This window comes from Sander vitreus, chromosome 2, assembly GCF_031162955.1.
Source record: "Sander vitreus isolate 19-12246 chromosome 2, sanVit1, whole genome shotgun sequence".
In the NCBI taxonomy this organism is placed as follows: domain Eukaryota; kingdom Metazoa; phylum Chordata; class Actinopteri; order Perciformes; family Percidae; genus Sander; species Sander vitreus.
In genome coordinates this window covers 32,743,581-32,761,462 of record NC_135856.1, presented here as the reverse complement: position 1 = coordinate 32,761,462, position 17,882 = coordinate 32,743,581, and the positions used below count along the sequence as shown (strand labels likewise).

At 45.5% G+C, this 17,882-nt stretch overlaps 1 protein-coding gene across 2 annotated transcripts; it reads right to left on the bottom strand.

The window, feature by feature from the left end:
• Positions 1-3,944: 3,944 nt before the first annotated feature.
• pcdh18a (protocadherin 18a) lies at positions 3,945-12,219 on the bottom strand. Of its 2 annotated transcripts, none has more exons than XM_078266578.1 (4): positions 9,246-12,219; positions 8,433-8,521; positions 7,635-7,807; positions 3,945-5,618 (listed from the first exon to the last, which is right to left on the bottom strand). In XM_078266578.1, the coding sequence occupies exons 1-4, from the start codon at positions 11,733-11,735 to the stop codon at positions 4,789-4,791; spliced, it is 3,582 nt and encodes a 1,193-aa protein (XP_078122704.1). In that variant the 5' UTR covers positions 11,736-12,219; the 3' UTR covers positions 3,945-4,788. The 2 variants fall into 2 exon arrangements, with proteins under 2 accessions (XP_078122704.1, XP_078122713.1); XM_078266587.1 differs by having other exon boundaries at positions 8,433-8,488.
• Positions 12,220-17,882: the final 5,663 nt, after the last annotated feature.

The following is a 17,882-nucleotide window of genomic DNA, read 5'->3' as shown; positions in this document are numbered from 1 at the left end:
GCCTTCTGTCCTTCGTGGTGGGCGGGACATTTCATGACAGCAAAAGTTTTGGAAGCACTTTCTAAACCATCATCGTCTTCATCATTTCCAACCTGATGCTTATACCTGGAATGTTCATCTCTGTCCTTTTTCCTTCTCCACTTCTCAGTTGAAAAGTTGCTATTGAGGTCAAGTAAAGGTAGCAGCTAGCCTGACAATCAAAAGAGGGGTTTTTTCACCCCCGAGTGTTGTCTCTCAGGCTGCACTTGCCTTTAAGCTGCATATTATTCCTCCATTTTAAGGATTGGAAGGCTGGTGGACAAGAAATCTCCTGCCACGCATGAATGAGTGAATTAAGAAATACAAATGTCTTTCTTGTTTGTCAAGCAATTCTATTATGTTTACATTCTTGCACTGTTCAATCCCTTCACTGTTCACCTTTGCACTACCATAATTGCACACACTCTACCATAGCACCTTATCCTGGTCATTGCATCACATGGACAGTCCATACCAGACCTTTGTAATCACTTCACAAATTGTTAACTCTTTACATTTCTGAGTGATTTTTATGTATGTGAGATATATGTGTGTATGTGTGTTTGTTGTGTTATGGTTGTCTAAGCTACTGGATGCCTAAAATTTCCCTCGGTATGAATAAAGTCTTTCTATCTATCTATCTAACTAGAAAGATACTATAACAGAACCAGCTGCAAAGAATTATTTTATATAAATGTTTTTAAGCAATAAGGTCCGAGACATATAAGGCAGTATTATCACAGTGACTTGCCTTGGTGTACACAACACCTGAGCTCTGTTTATATTACAGGCTTGCCAATATCCTGTTTTCCTCACACCAGTGTGCCCTGATGGTCAGCGCGGTGTTTGACTTCAGATGAGAGCTGACTTCACGTCAGCAGATCCAATAACCCCACGTAACACACCCACATGCCCTCACCTTCTTAATTTCCTGTCATCGTAACAATCAAAACATTCTGGGAAGCAAATGATATTAGGAGGGAGTTTGGCTTGTTAAGGAGTTTGTCTAAAACACGCTAAAAGAAATAAGTAAGGCTATAATAGGAGTGACTTAATACTTGTGTCCCAGTGATGTAAATAGCAAATTAATTGTGCTGTAGGTAGGATTGTGAAGATCCAGGACTTAGCCAAATAATTTGAACATTGACAACTTCTCAGTCCCTCCCCCCCTTTCTGCTAAAGCCCAAACGGTCTCCTAAGCCCCTCCCCCAACAAGGGAGATTGAATGCGTGTGCATGAGCAGTGATTGACACACAGTTAGACACCCCCCCCTGGACCTAATTGGTGCATCTGAACAGGGAGCGGTGGATTTTTGCAAATGGCACTACAGGCTGTAGGTGGTACCAGAGGAGCCGGATTTTTATTTTTAATTACCTGCTTCATGTAGTTCTGCTGGAACATAGGGTCAGTTTCAACAAATATGACAGAAAGTTAGTTTTATAAGTCTTACCTACTGCACCTTTAACGATTAGGGAGGAATCAGACAGTGACAAGATGAGTATAGATGAAATAGAGAGGAGCATTACACGTTATACTGTGTACGGGGACACAGGACTGTGATATGAGCTGTGCATGTTTGTGTGTGTGAAGGAGAATATTTATGTGTGTGTGTGTGTGTGTGTGTGTGTGTGTGTGTGTGTGTCTTAAACAGACAGATGGACAGACAGAAATAGCCAGAAGATGAGAGCGAGATATGGAGGTATACAGGGGGGAGAGAGAGAGAAGATGGAGGAGAGCAGGTTTCATAATGAAGAAATGTGAGTGAAAAGCAAGTGAGACTGACACACAATTTATTGGTGGATTTGCTGTGACAATAATAAGCTGGAGTTCATATTTGAACATATCAGTGCCACTGTTGTATTTGTTTACAATTAATTACCTGAGTAGTAATAAATGAGCACTACGAGATCTTTCACCAGGAGAGGTTTTTTTTCTTCTATTACACACACCATTACCCTATGCCACAGAAATGTGTTGTTGCTAAAGACCATCCATCATGCATTGCCAATCTAATTTTTAAGTGACACACACACACACGCACACACACTTGATGAAATACTGTATATCCCGCTTATACTGCGTTGTGAAATTGTACATGTCATACAGGGTTCATATTGCTAAAGCTTAACTTGGTTAAAGCAATAGTTTGACATTTTGGGACATATGCTCATTCGTTTTATTGTCGAGTTTTAGACGACAAGATTGATACCACTCTCATGTGTGTTTGCAAAATGATAAGCTACAGCCAGCTAGCTTAGCATAGTATGAAAACTGGAAATGGGGATACTAGCATGTAAACGTTAACATGTTAATTACTGAACTTTAGAGGGCCTGGTAGCCTTTGAACAGAGCCAGGCTAGCTCCCACCCCCCTCCCTCTGTTTTAAATCTTTATGCTAAGCTAAGGCTTTAGCTTCATATTTACCAAACGAGAGTAGCATCAATCTTGCTCTCTAACATAAAGCATATTTTCACACTAGAACTATTCCTTTGAGGCAGTTACATCATTTATGACCAAATCTCGTAGATATCCATCAGAGTGTTAGCTCCCTAACTGCATTACTGAATGCAGTAATATTAAATGCTCTACTTTAAGTAGTAATTGCACTCTACATATGTATAGTCTATAATGTGTGTGCAGTAAATGTAGCCTGTCTCGTATGTCGTTTTTTATATAAAGTCATTTTTATATAATGTTGTTTTTATAAAATGTTGTTTTTATAAAATGTCGTTTTTATATATTTTAGATGTGTAACACCACTTGAAATTTTTTCAAAAAAAAAAAAAATCACATTTCTACTACATAAATGACTTAATTTAAATTCGTATTCATCTTTCCAGCGGTGAAATATCCCTTTAAGCTAGCTTACAGGAGGCTAAGCTAATTTAGCACCTAGCATGCTTTAGCTTCCTTCCTTCACTCACACACAGCCAGTGCTTGTTGTTTATTGAGGCTTGCCCACTTTAATGATGAAGACAAACATGCTCATTATTAAGTGTGCTTGTGAGATTGAAGTGTGTTTGTGTGTGTGTGTGTGTGTGTGTGTGTGTGCGCGCGCGTTTTCACATGCATCTGCCTTTCTACTGTATGTTCTCATGTGCGTCTATAAGTACGTGTGGTTTTGTTTTGCGGGTGTGCGAATGTGTGTCTGCTTAGTTTGTGTGTGTGTGTGTGTGTGTGTGTGTATGCAAATTCTAACCTTTACCTTGCTAAAGCTCTGTCTCATGAGGTTAATTGCTTCATTTAGCCCCAGTTGTTGAAGTTTCACACTTTAAGCACAACTCAATATTCTATTTTCTCCTGACTGTGTGTGGCTAAACTGTGTGTGTCTTGCTCACGAGTGTGTTATCCCCAAGTCAAACATCGGCAGAGTGAGTGAGTGAGAGCAGGGCAGGGCAGGGCAGGGGAGGAGGTACTCACTACCCACCTTCTATTTAATTGTATTACCAGCCCATATGGCTGCGGTGTACAATATCATCCTTTTTAATTTCTCATCATGTGCAGCTATTATCAGATGCTGTTCATTTACTAAGCATATTTACCATAAGCGTGATGCGGTCATGGATGAGAGACTTAGAGACAGAGACTCCCTACTCTCAAACTAAATTAACGCCTAAATGCATTTTGAATCTGAAGAGATCATTTGGGAATAAATTTACAGCTAATGGCGTGCTTATTAGCAGAGTCATGCATGTGAATTGTGGTATAATGAGGTTTGCTTAAAAAGCACATTGGCAGATTTGTTGCTGCGCACACACAGACAGAGGGTGCTGCAGTTCTGTTTCTGGACATTAAGGGGTGCTAAGACACAGAGGGGCAAATGGACGCCCTTGGTGGGGAAAACATGAGAAATCAAAAAAACAAAAGGAAGTCAGGAAATGTACAAGAAGTAGCACCAATGATAACTCTCAGACGCTGTTATGAATCCCTCCACTTTATTTATTACCTGATGGCCACAATGTTACCATACAAAACCAACTTCCAACATGGAACTGCATTGGAATGTGATTACTTTGAATACGCACACACACATTCAATACCAAAATTAAATACAATTGTTTTTTTTCATAAAATAAACAGAGAAAAAAAGAGACACATTAAGTGATATTAAGACATGCAGTGACAAATATAAAAAATAGACATTTCTTTTTCTTTTTCTGTACAAACATACACGGGACACATATAAATATATAGAAGTAAAAAAGCGTGTATTTTTAAAATACAAAGGTCAAATTGTACAGTTACATTCCATAATAACAAACAGGAGACGTAGCACGATATTCAAGTGAGTTTGCCTTTTTTCCACAGATACTGTACAATATTGTACACTGTAAAAGCAGAAATTAGATCACACAACTGTGGGTTCTTCCCTGTGGAGTCTGTTCACGCTGCTGTAAACATTACAAATGAAGAAAAGGGCACGGTTTCCGTTTTTCAAATCGCTCATTCAAGCAACTTTCGGAGAGACTTGTAATAACGACTGTTCTTCAAGCGCTCGCTTCGATGCCTTTAAGTCACCTCAATCGCAACTTCAGTGCCGTGTTTGACTTTTCTCTGTGAGTCTCTCCGCACCGAGCGGTAAAGGAGGAGATTTGGTCAAATCAACAAGACAACCATTACAGTGAACAAGAAAACAGTCATAAAGTTTATATATGTTGGCACAAAGAACAAGCATTTGCCAGAATGGGGGTGAAATGTGAAACCATGCTATGCCTTCTCTCTCTCTCTCTCTCTCTCTCTCTCTCTCTCTCTCTCTCTCTCTCTCTCTCTTTAGTTCTGTCTGACGTCCTGCAGCAGTTTGTTGATCTCGTGCACCAGCTCGCTAGCGTCCATGCCGGCCTCGTGGCGGCTCTCGCTGCGCTTGCCGCCCGGGTGACCCTGATGGAAGACGCCGTCAAAGTCGTCTTCCTCGTAATTCTCCGGGATTTCCTCCATGGCCGGCAGCCATTTGAGGTGTGGCGGCTGTCCGTTGGTGGAGTTGGATGTGGGCGTGGAAGATGAGGAGGAAGAGGAGGAAGAGGACGAGGAGACGTGATTGGCTCCCACGCATCCACTTCCGGGATTCAAATAGTGGGTACTGGCCGCCCATGCGGCCACACCTGGGGGGTAAGCGGGACCTTTCCCACCTGGCAACAACCCTCGCCGGTTGTCCTGAGGAACAGCGTTGTTGCTATGGTTCCCTGGGATGTTTCCACCGCGCCCGCTTCCCCTCTCGGTGGTCAGTGAGGACGAGGGCGGGCTTGTTTCGGTGCACTCTGTGTACGAGTCCATGTTAGTGGGGAGGAGCCGCTGGAACACAGAGTTCATCTCTGTGAGGAGGGAGCCAGCCCCTCCTCCGGCCGCGCAGGCGTCGCTTCCTTCAACTCCCCCGGCGCCGGCCTCTTCGTTCCCACACTCCTTGCCAAAAGTGGAGAAGCTCTTGCGGCGCTCGGAATCAACGGAGGACTGGTCATCGTCAAGCTGGGGCTGCTGGGAGGACTCCTCCCCTGGGATGTACATGTTGTTGCGGTAGTCAGAGGAAGCGGACGAGGAGAGCGGGGGCATCCAGCACTGGTCAGAGTGTCCCAGGACGCGACATTCATCCGTGCACAGTCGCATAGCTAAAGCAAAAACAAACAAAAAAGAACATAGAAAGAGTTAGGAGCAGGTCCAAGCTGCAGGAGAAAAACAGGGAACGACTGCAAATCACAGCAACTCAGATAAATCACAAACTCTGGGGTTTGTTCAACATATTTGTTGCTTTGGTAGAAACAAAAAGTCAATACACTTCAATAATACAAGTCCTACATCCTGGGACTGTGGTATAGGAGGGAAAGGCAGTGTTGTTTTTGAATAGAAATACAGTTCAGCAGTAGGTCAAGGTTTTTAAGGGTCTTTTTTAAACATGGGAACAAGGACAAGGATGCTGTTGAGTCTGACTAACCCTTTCGTACGCCAATAGCTTATAAATACAACATGTACAAAACCTGTTCAATACTTCACACCGCAGCGCTTTAGTCTTTCATTAATATCAAACACACACGTCACAGCGCAGGTTGGTAATGATTCGTTTTCTTGTTTTTTTTCCCTCTCCTGATCTCTTCATATTCCTGCTTGGAGGACCAGATTGGTGATATTTACAGCGTACAGCACAAATATCCAGCTAGTGCCAGGTATGAAAAACAAGCACAGGAGCTAGATAAATAAATGAATAATTGCTAAGATCCTACCCAAATGGCATCACAGGCAGATGTTAATGTAATATGTGGCTGCTCTGCCAAGCGTGCCTGCGTCTCCCCGACTACATGCGGCTGAGGCAGGGATTTGCTTGTTTAGTTCTTTTATCATATCTAGCATGAATAGCCACATTTGCCCATCTAAATAGAAAAATCTAAACAAATTCAATCTATTGAGGAGGAACAGGGATAATCCTCCCTCTCGGCCCATTATCTCCTTCCCCTCCCTTTTTTTTTTTTTTTTTTTTTTTTTTTATATATTAGCATAAGAGATAGAGGAAGGGAAGGGGAGGTGGGAGAGTTGCAACACCTCCAAGTCTTTCTCAAGGGGAGAAAAAAAAAAAGAGATACAGAAATGTCCACCACCACCCCTCCCTTTATCCATCTCAATAAATATGGAGAATGCATTAACAAGTACAGAGGAGAGAGAGAGAGAGCGAGAGAGAGAGAGAGAGAGATGCTGAGGAGCTCTCAGGCATGTAGGAGAGAGTGAGCGAGGGCCAGAGTAAGTGAGAGAGAGGGAGAAAATAACATCATTCTAAAAGCAATTACGATGAATTCTCCTCAGTTCAGACATGAAAGTGCACCACTGTCACTCACCGGGGGTGGGGGGGGCTGGGGGCGAGGAGAGGGTGGAGAAAGTAAAAAAAAAAAAAAAAAACAGCACACAGAGACGCATACCGATGAGTGACAGGCGACTCATCTCCGCTCCGGGGAGGATTTTACAGACACGACTCTAACTTAGGGGCAGATAACGCACGCATGCACGCGCACACACACACACACACACACACACACACACACACACACACACACACACACACACAGAATAACACAAACAGCCAGACACACTGTAACCTCTCTCAGTGTGATAACGAGCGTGGAAATGAGGGCTGTGTGGAAGAATGGGGCCGAGTACAATGGGGATTGTGTTGGCAACAGGATGAATGGAGTGGCTGTATAGGCAGGTGTACAGACAAATAATGGGCTTAGGCCTGACACTGTCCATGGTGCTGAAATGTGTCACGCAGGAGGTACATTAGGTGTGGTCTAGGGCAAGATAGCTCAGGTTAATGAGTGCTATTTTTCATTTTATTTTTGCTCTCAGAATCAGAGATAAAAACATCTCATTTCTAACAGGTAAGGAATAACAATTGTATTAATCAAACTGAGACGAAATCCATCAGAAAGTACGACATCACAACTTTGGCAAGATAGGATTAAGCTGAGGCGAGACCGTGATAGGTGAGTGTGTGAGGTGCTGCTGCAGAGGGTGTAAGGCCTTAGCCGAGACAATTTGGCAAGTTGTGATGAGGAGCGGGTGCAAAAACTAGTGGAAAAAGGAGAAAAAAGTTTCAGAGAGGCTGTCGGGATGGGCGGGTTACATCCTCAGAAGCTCACCTGGGTGGAGTCGATGGTGCATTTCGAGGTGCATCAGGTCAGAAAAGCCCTCCCCCAGCAGCAGTCTGTCCACGGGGGATTCCCGACCCATGTCACAGTCACTGTCCCCCGCCTCGCTGTCCCCACGGCCACTGTCCTTCAGGCTGAACTTGTCCATGTCTTGTAATGCATACCTGAGGAGGACAAGAAGGAAAAAAGATTACACACACATATAGGTATTGCTCTGTATCTTTAAAAACAATGTTGCAAGTTCACATTTTGCACATCCAAAGCTGAATGCATTGTGTTTCGCAGGCTGATCGAATCCATCTGCAAGGCTGCTTCAGGAATCTGTCAAATCTCGAGACAAGCCTCCGCCCATGAATCTTACTTCTCAGGTAGATCTATCTCAACAGCCACTAGGGGCATCAATACATCTATCATCCATAGACCATACAGGGATATTATGATCAAAGTAATGATGGATGCACACTTTGCAACGTGAGCCCCAAGGTTGTTTTTTTTTTAATAAGAAGAGAAGAAGTACCAAGAAAATTGTTGTGACAGTCAGACAAATGAGTTGCATACATTTGAACTGAATGACATCGGTATGATAACAACGGGAATATGAAAATAATACATTTACACGCCATCAAAACCATGATCTACACGTGACTGAGCAACTGACGGGCAAAACCGCACAACAGGTTGTTGGAACACGTAATACACAATGAAAAACAAGTGGTTGAAAAAGTAAACAAAAGATAATCTTTTTTTTAGGGAGGGTGGGGGGGGGGCTGAGGGATAGGGGTAAATTACCTGTAGCTGCGGGAGTATTTGTTGCCACGGAAACTGGGTCTGGGCTGGTACTGGCCCTGATGGAGCATGGACAGAAGCTGTGAGACTTGCTACATCCAAAAAAAATAACAAAATAAACAAAATAAAACAAACAAAAAAAGAAACAGATATGGGGTGGATGAATAACAGATGGGAAATTGAAGGGGGGGGGGAGGAGAGAGAGAGAGACAACACAGAAGACAAAACAATGGATGAGTAAACACAAAATGGATGATGAAGAGGCTGCTGAAAATGAATGAGACAAAATGGATGATGTTAAAACAAAATGAAAAGGGTGTGTGTGTGTGTGTGTGTGGGGGGGGGGGGTCTAGATGAATATGGAGACATACGGCTGAGGGGTGAGCCGTGGTTAGGATGGCGGTAATGATGACAGGGTGTAAACAAGGTAAAGACAAAGACACATCTATAATCATAAACAGTTTTAATGAGAGTCAGTTTGAACTACAGGGCAGTGTTGATTAAGTCACTGTCACACATGGAGATGAGTTAATTTGCTCAAACGGAGACGGACGTGAGGATGAAAAGGCTGGTGTGTGTGTGTGTGTGTGTGTGTGTGTGTGAGTGTGTGGTGTCTGTGTGTGTGTGTTTGTGTGTGTGAGAGAGAGAGTATGTGTGTGAGAGTGAGAAACTAAGTAAGAGGGAAAATTTGAAAATTTCCCATCCATTTGGTTGAGGGACCATATTTGAAATTTCTGAGAATAATTTACTTCTAAGTGTGTGTGTGTGTGTGTGTGTGTGTGTGTGTGTGTGTGTGTGTGCTTGTTCAGTGCTCACCTCGACTGGTGGAGTTGCATGTGCCAATTCCAGGGCAAAGCTCTCTGGAATGTGATTGGACGAGATGGTCACTAGGCTGTTTAGTGACTGGCGGCTGTGGTGATTCTGCCGGCTCCCCATCTGGGCTCGGTCCATGGGGGGCGTGGCCGAAGGCGAGCGATGGTGAGCTCTGATTGGCAGGGTGCCGTTCACAGTGGGAACCAGGGTGATGTCGCCTTTGTGGATTTGGCGCGAGGGCTTCTTGGGATGGTGCTGATGGGTGGATTCTGCCACCCGGCAGTTGTAGGAATGCCTCGTGTCCTTCTTCTCGCGGTTACAGCGAGCGGCAAACACCACCATGATGACCAGGAGCACGGTGCAGATGGCGCCCAGGGAGATGATGATGATCAGGGATGCGTCGAGGGAAGACTCCCCCTGGTCCATCACCTGGACGTGGTTTTCCATGTTCTCATAGAGGGTGATTTTCAGCGCCGCCTTAGCACTGAGGCTCTCCCTTCCCTGATCCCTGACCACAACCGTCAACTCTACGTGCTCATGGGGGAAGTTCGCCAAGCTGGCGTTGGCGTGGATTTCACATGTTCTCGGGTCGATGACGAAGAAGCCCTCGTCGTTGCCACTGATGATGGAGCAGATGAGCTCGGCGTTGACCCCCGTGTCGCGATCCGTCGCCCTGATCGCCGCCACTAAGTGTCCGGCGTCTGTGAACTTTGACGCGGGCACGTCAGCGGTGAAGTTCCACAGCTGGGGGACCACAATGACCGGGGGGTTGTCGTTCTCATCCAGAATGTTCAGGACAACGGTGACGTTGCTGACCAGCGACGGTTTCCCTGCGTCTTTGGCTTGCACGACAAAGGAGACGCGGCTAACATCCTCCCGATCGAACGTACGCAGCGCGTAGATGGCGCCGTTGGATGGGTCAATGGTGACGTAGGTGGAGATGGAGCTCCCGTGAACAGAGTTCTCCAAGATGGAGTAGCTCACCTGCCCATTGGCGTCCAGATCAGGGTCAGTGGCCATGATGGACGTCAGGTACGCCCCGGGGGCATTGTTCTCGGATTTGAAGATCTCATATTGCCCCTTCTCAAAACGGGGTGGGTTGTCGTTTTCGTCGGTGACATGCACAGTGAAATGTTTGACAGTAGAGAGACTAGGGGTCCCTCGGTCCTCGGCCACCACCGTTAGACTGAACTCTGACCTCTTCTCTCGGTCCAGAGATACGTTGGTCAAAATCATGTAGTTGTTCTCATAGGACTTCTGCAGTTTGAAATATCCTTGACCGTGAAGTTTACACTCTACCTCTCCGTTTAACCCGGCGTCCAAGTCCTCCACCCTCACCAAAGCTACAAAGGTGTCCAAAGGAGACGCCTCAGATATATAGGCCGCGTCCCCATTGCCCTGAGAGGACATGAGATTGATGCTGATGTCTGGTTTATTGTCGTTCACGTCTCCCACTTTGACCAGGATCTTGCAGTGGGCCGGCATCGAGTTGGGACCCATGTCCTGCGCTTGGACATCGATGTCATAAGAGTTCACGGCCTCATAGTCCACGCGCCTGATGAGGGTCAGGCGGCCGCTTTCGGGGTTAATCTTGAATGTCTCCATGATTTTGGGGGACACGTGACTGCTGAAGGAGTACACTATTTTGGCGTTGGTGCCGTCATCGGCGTCAGTGGCGTTTAAGTCAATGAGCAGAGTGCCAACAGGTGCATTTTCTGGGAGATTAATGACATATGATGACTTGTCAAAAACGGGGCTGTTGTCGTTAGAGTCGGCAACACTGATTTTGAGGAGGGTCGAGCCCGTTCTCGGGGGAACGCCCCTGTCAGAGGCCGTGTACTGAAGTTCATAACCGGAGCGCACCTCCCGGTCCAGCTCCCTGAGCACCACCAGCTCTGCATATTTAGCCCCGTCCGCCCTGGACTGAATGTCAATCTTGAAGAAGTTGTTGGGCTCTAAGGCGTACGTGTACAGTGAGTTCTCCCCGACGTCGGGGTCTGTGGCGCTGTCCAGGGGAATGCGCGCTCCCACGGCCGCGCTCTCGGAGATCTCAATGGGGATGACGGCGCGGGCGAACTGGGGCGCATTGTCGTTAATGTCCAACACTTCCACCTCGACGTGAAACAGCTGCAGGTGCTCCGTGGGGAGTGTCAGCACGTCGAATTGAATGGAACAGTTGAGGTTCTTTTCGCAGAGTTTCTCGCGGTCGATTTTGGTCCTGATGCTGATTTCTCCGTCCTGCTCGCGCACCGTGAGGAAAGACGAGCTCCCTCTTTGCATAGCTCTGAAGCGGAGCGACACTGAGCTCGGAAGTTTAGCCAGAACGTCCGCGACATCGTCTTTCAAACGGGCAATAACCGTGCCGACCTTCTGCTCCTCATGGATCTGATATTTCAATGTCTTTCCGGCGACGTGTTGGGTCGCCAGCACCAAAACAGCCACAACTTTCCACATTTTTGTCAGAAATAGTCCTTTCATTTTTCCTGGTTGCATTTTTTTTTTTTTTTTTGTGGAAGCCAAAAACACGATCCACAAAAATAGCTCCAAAAGGCAGTACAGGTCAATTCCAGTTGTAACTTACTAAATGCTGTGCTCCTTCAATCAGCAGCTGCATGTCTCTCTCCGCGCAGCGAGGAGGAGAGAAAAAACATCAGAACGTTAAATGTAAGCTCTCTCTCTCAAGTTGTTCTAATTTCCATAAAAAAAAATAAATAAAAAAAAATCCTCCAAATGTGTGTATATCTGCCTGTCTATGTGTGCGGGAGAACCGTCTGATTGCCACTGAAATCTGTGCGCCTTTCTCCCTCTCTTCCCTGCGTCTGGTCTGTGCGCCGTGCGCTCTCCTTCTCTCCCTCTCTCCGTTTGAGGTGCCTCTGCACACAGATTTGCCCAAAATAACCCGCCTCAAATCAACTAGTTGTACAGCCACGGCCCCCCTTATTCACATCCCCGGGAAAGACAAATGCTTCTTAAATCAAAAGCTGGCTGGTGGCCACTCAAACTCCAGAGGAGAGGAGAAGGCGGCGCAAGAGGGGAGGCAAAAGAGAAAGTGGGGGATAATAAAGAAACCCCGCCCTGTGGGGTAAACTCTCCCCACTTTTCAGAGTAACGACCATGCCCCTACAATGGACAGGGGAGAAAATAAACTCGAGAAGAAAACATTCATTCAAAAAGCTTACCCTGCCGTTTTTCATTGCTATAAAACTACAGGAAGGTTTACGAGTTTCTCGCTTCGGGTCTGTTCTCCCCAGACAGTATGGAGACACACAGAGTCTAAATTCTCATTAGAAAAGACAAATGTATAGTCAGTTCAATCACCAACATTGTCACACACCACCTCACCTCACTTCTACTATATGTGACTGACGCACTGGAAGCCTTGGCATATGCATGCATGCATGCATGCCATGAGCGTTTACTGTATCTAGTCACTGTTTTATGCTCTTTTAAAGTGGCAGATGAATACCCTCTACTTCATGCACAGGCACTTTGTGTTAGATGTTTTGACTGCAATGTGTATTTTTTTCACATGCGTCTCATCTGTGTCTCTCTGGGTGCGAGTACAAGCCGGGTAAGCTGTGTGGCGAATCGCGTTGAAAGGGAGCCGGACTGTAATGAATGCCTTTAAAGAGTTGGTCACGCCGAGGAACAGCTCTGTCCCCGTGCACAAATCTGTTCAACATCACTTCAAACTCCCCGCAGGATTTTTTTTTTTTTTTTTTTTTTTTTTTGATAAAGAGCGCATGCAGCATCCAAAACACACCAACTCGGACAGACATTTATTATTATGAGAAACAGATCCATGAAAATAAAACGAAGAGACAGAGACAGAGAGAGAGAGAGAGAGAGAGAGAGAGAGATCCAAGGTTTAACGAATGTGCACAACTGGGACCGTGCATTCTGGAGACCATCTGGCGCGGTTTGTTTGGCACCAGGACCCGGCGATTACAGCCGACCAAACAAGACTCCGGCGGAGCCCCGAACCACACACAACTGTGAGGAAATGAGTTGTCATGGGGGATCGGAGAGTACCAAGCAGCTTTCCCACATCCATTCACACATTGCGCGCATGAGGCTGCGGTACACTTGTGTGTGAGTTAAAGAGAGACAGCGAGGTAAATGAATACGCCCTCAACTAATAGGGAGTTGAGTTACTGCAATAACAGGTTCATACATATTCAAATCAAACAGTAGAAGTTGAAGATGAGACGCGATTGCAGGTGACCATCTGGAGCCCCCAAATAATACCGTCCCGCTCCCCCTCACTCTCCTTTCCTTTATCATGTAACACTTTCGGAATCCTTTTCGAAGGCCAATATCAACTTTAAGAAAATACTGCAGATAGACACAGAATCTGCAAAACAAATGAATAAGTTACCACCAGCTGCTAGCAACTGTCTGCATGAGTAATATAAACATCATCTCGGGGCTTGATCCATTTGAACCAGGTGGGCTGATCTTTTAACGCATCTGCACAGCCGCTTCTAAAGCCTTTTGCGCATTTGTCTGAAAACAATAGCTTATTAAATATTCCAAACGTGCAGGGACACCAACCAGAAGCTGTTTTTCTTTTTCCCCCCTTCTTTTTATTTTAAACCGGGACCTTAAATTGGCGGAAAACCTTTATTCCCACTCCCAGTGTCTATTCATGACCTGAGCCATGTCTGCAAAATGTTTGCATTCACTCCTCTTTTGCACATCTTTCACCATAGCGCGCTTGGTAGGCTATTTAAACAGGTTTGATACGGGCGCCCAGCATTTCCATAGCCCCAAATGCTTACAATGCAGTAATGCAATTACTTCATGCGTCCCAGAGAAGCTAATCACATTTGGAGAACAAAGTCAGCTCCGGAGTTTATGGAAGAAGGGAGCAAAAGAAAGAGACGGAGTTGGAGGGGGTTCGCTGGGGTCTTAAACACTGCGCAGAATAAAAACAATTAATGTATAGAGGGGGTATAATCTAAGTAAAAAGCAGATGGAGACTTAATACATTTAGGCACGCTACATAACCAGAGGAGCCGAACAAACATGGCCCTTTTGAGTGCATAAATAATTGAGCCAAAAATATGCATCCTCTGCAGCTGGTGCAAAAAGACGCCACGTCTCTTAGATTTAGTACGTTTTTGGTTAACCTCTCCTGCGTTCGGCTCCCCACCCCCCCCAAAAAAAAATCTTTTCTTTTATTGACCCATAGGTAGTAGCTATGAAGATCCGCATCAGTGGTTCCACAAATGCATGCGATCAGCATAAAACTCACAAACAGCTCAAACGCCTGGGTGCAGCTCTGATCATTATTGCCTCCGTGTGTCTGGGCCTTGTAGCCATAAAGTGATAGTGGTGAATTAAACGTCTGTCGTGAACATTCATGGCGATCTTCGCAATATCCTCTCTCCCTCCCCCAAGTCAATAGGAGCAGCAGGTGGAGCGGCCATAGAAATGTGCCTCTGGACCAGCCCGGTTCAGATTGGAGTCAAGAGGAATGTGTGTGTGTGTGTGTGTGTGTGTGTGTGTGTGTGTGTGTGTGTGTGTGTGCGATGCTGGTTGTAAAGGCACGCGAGCATCTGTCGCCTCGTCTGCCCGCTCATTGTCACTTATTCAATTAGCAGCGATTTGGTGGATTCCATTCCAGAGGGGAGGAGCAGGACCACAGACAGAGACTGGGCGTTTGCTTTCACTGCTGCTGGAGGGAGAAGATGATACCTCCCCCCACACACACACACACACACACACACACACACACACACACACACACACACACACAGTGCACACACAGTGCACACACTAGGCCTACCACCCCCATTACAGCAATGATTGTTATTCATCCCAGTCTCTTCTTCACTCTCCCCCTTTTCCTTTGCTTTCATTAGGGGGTCCATGGAGCTTTAGTACTTTATGACTGGTTGGCCACCATTGTGCATGTTTATCTGTGCGAGCAGACAAGAAAGAGTGCGCTGCCTTGTTCTTGCTCACAGTGCATGTGGTGATCACATTCGGAGCGCAGCATATTGCAAGCGATGTCAACAGTTGCGCGACAAATTTATAGCCCAGGCAGAACTATGGGGCAGAAAAAGAAGGTGTCTGGCCACCTTTGAAGTGGGCACAGCACCCAATGAAAAGAACAGGCTGTTATTACTTTTTTTGGACAGACTTTACTGACTTATGCGGGAGGAAAGGTGTATAAAATATTCATACCTTTCCTTGCGCTGGGCCATTACAAAGTGTCATTTTAACTCTGGCATGGATATAATGTACGGTCGGCCTATACATTTGCTATTCTATTCCATTCTACTGTTGAGGGCCATGGTGACTGGACGATTGTGAACAGTCAGTCAGTGCTTCACTTTGAGTTTTGGCAGCTGAATTTGACCCTGTAGAACTTGCCTTTTTCCTGTGTTGTCAAATCAAATGAAAAACTCCTATTCTATTCTATTCCACTTTATGATATTCTATTCTATTGTCGTTGTTGGGATGGTGACATGCAGGAGGAGTTTGGGTGTCTAATCATCCAGTCATCCTTTCCTTGCCCTCATTCTCTCTCTCTGATTCATACCTAGCTGACTTTAAGTGTACACACACAGTACACAGTAACGTGCTGGGGCACACAAACGCACACGCACGCACGCACACACACACACACACACACACACACACACACACACACACACACACACACACACACACACACTTTATGTGACTGAATGGCACTGACAGCAAGGTGCTTTGCCCCACCAAGACATGGCACAGAGAAACACAAAGGCTTCACATACACATACACACACACACACACACACACATCCATAACTCACTCACACACACACACACACACACACACACACACACACACACACACTTTATGTGACTGAATGGCACTGACAGCGAGGTGCTTTGCCCCACCAAGACATGGCACAGAGAAACACAAAGGCTTCACATACAATCAGCACCACAGCACTCAGGACGGAGCCACTCTCCCTCTCTGTGTAAGCAAGGCTCAGCTTCACATTTAAAAGGCAACATTACTAAGTTCATTTTTATCACTTGTATTCTTTCTTCTTTCGGTCATACACCAAAGGATAATTCCAGTTTATTGCAATGGTCTTGATTTTTTGTGGCGACTACTGCTATGTTTTGCCGTTGATAACATTGTACTTGGCAGAGGGTTTGCTGAGATCTAGAAACACAGTGAATGTGCCACAACGAAGTCAGGTAAAGATTTCTCTGACTTTGCGCTAATGGTCACTTATTGCACAGGAAATCTGGGTTCACACAACTATGGCAAGTACACTAAGAGGGTTTGTTTGAAACCTAATTGATCATCATTATGTTTTAATGATTTCACCGTGTTCCCAGATCTCAGATATTGTATATATATATGTATGTATATTGTGCTGCAATTAAATTGCAGCACAATGTAAACACACAGTCCTATGGAGCGCCTGTAAGGGGTGGTGATGGCGAAGTGGATTCGACACATGCCTTTGGTGTGGGTGACCTGGGTTCAATTCCCACTGTGATACATCAACCAATGTGTCCCTGAGCAAGACACTTAACCCCTAGTTGCTCCAGAGGCTTGGCCTCTGACACACACACACACATATATATATATATATATATATAGCAATTGTAAGTCGTGTATGCAATGTAAAAAGTAGATGAGAAAATCACCAGCTCTCTACATCCATCCCCTGACTCCTCTGGTGGTTTTAATTTTCTTGCTTGAAATGATTGCTATTCATTTAATGTTGCTTAAATGCCCAACAACCTATTAAGACACTGTCTAATATCTGCAGACATGGGGTGTCAATTGGATGCTTATTAACATTTCCTGGACTCTTAAATTGTTCCTGTTTGGAGATAAGAAAGCCTTTATAAAAAAATGATGTCGCAATTCAGCAAGGAAATATAAATTGCAAATTAATATTTATTAGGAAGGCACTTGAGAGCCCTGAGCTCCATATCCTTTCTCTAATGCCTTGCGGGAGTCACCTTGAATTAATGGAGAAAACCAAAAGTGTTAAGGCCTATTAGTCTGATGAGGCAATGTGATCGCACGTAAGACACAACCACCAGTGTGTGTGTGTGTGTGTGTGTGTGTGTGTGTGTGTCTACGTGTCTGCGTGCACCGCCTCGTGTGGATGGCGGCGAGCACGTGTTTGTGTGTCTGATTGACATGTTGCTGATTTGTTGGGGACTGCCTTTCCCCCCCCCGATACGATGGCTGTCTACAGCTGATGACTGACAGCTAATTTGTGGTCCTGAGATTAGTGTTTTAGAAAAAGGAACTCTTTGGGAGATGCGTCCAAACAGAATTGGTCCCATTTGGCGCGATTGCTTTGACAGAACATGCGTGTCAGGCCGGTAATGAGGACAGGCCAGGATTCTTTCACATGAAGGCGGCCATCATCCTCAAGATATCTGTTTTGAACACGCAGTGACAGCTGCTTTTTTGGAACATGTCACTGAACATGTGCGAACGGTTTCAGAGCATTGGCACTGGAAACTGGGAGAAAATCACTTTTGATTATTGCATGGACAGAAGTCGTTTTTTTTTTTTTTTTTTCAGCAGTGTGGTTTTGATTAGGAACTCATTAGGAGGTGGAGGTCACGTGCCGCGGACTCAGAAGAGAAATCAAAGAGTGTTTG

Bases quoted from the DNA above. Each gene is read 5' to 3' on its own strand.
- pcdh18a (XM_078266578.1), bottom strand. From the start codon at position 11,735: ATGCAACCAGGAAAAATGAAAGGACTATTTCTGACAAAAATGTGGAAA. The intron at 8,522-9,245 runs GTGAGCACTGAA...TTTTGGATGTAG, and splicing joins ATGCAACTCCACCAGTCGAG to CAAGTCTCACAGCTTCTGTC. The intron at 5,619-7,634 runs GTGAGCTTCTGA...TTTTTGCTTTAG, and splicing joins GCACCATCGACTCCACCCAG to CTATGCGACTGTGCACGGAT.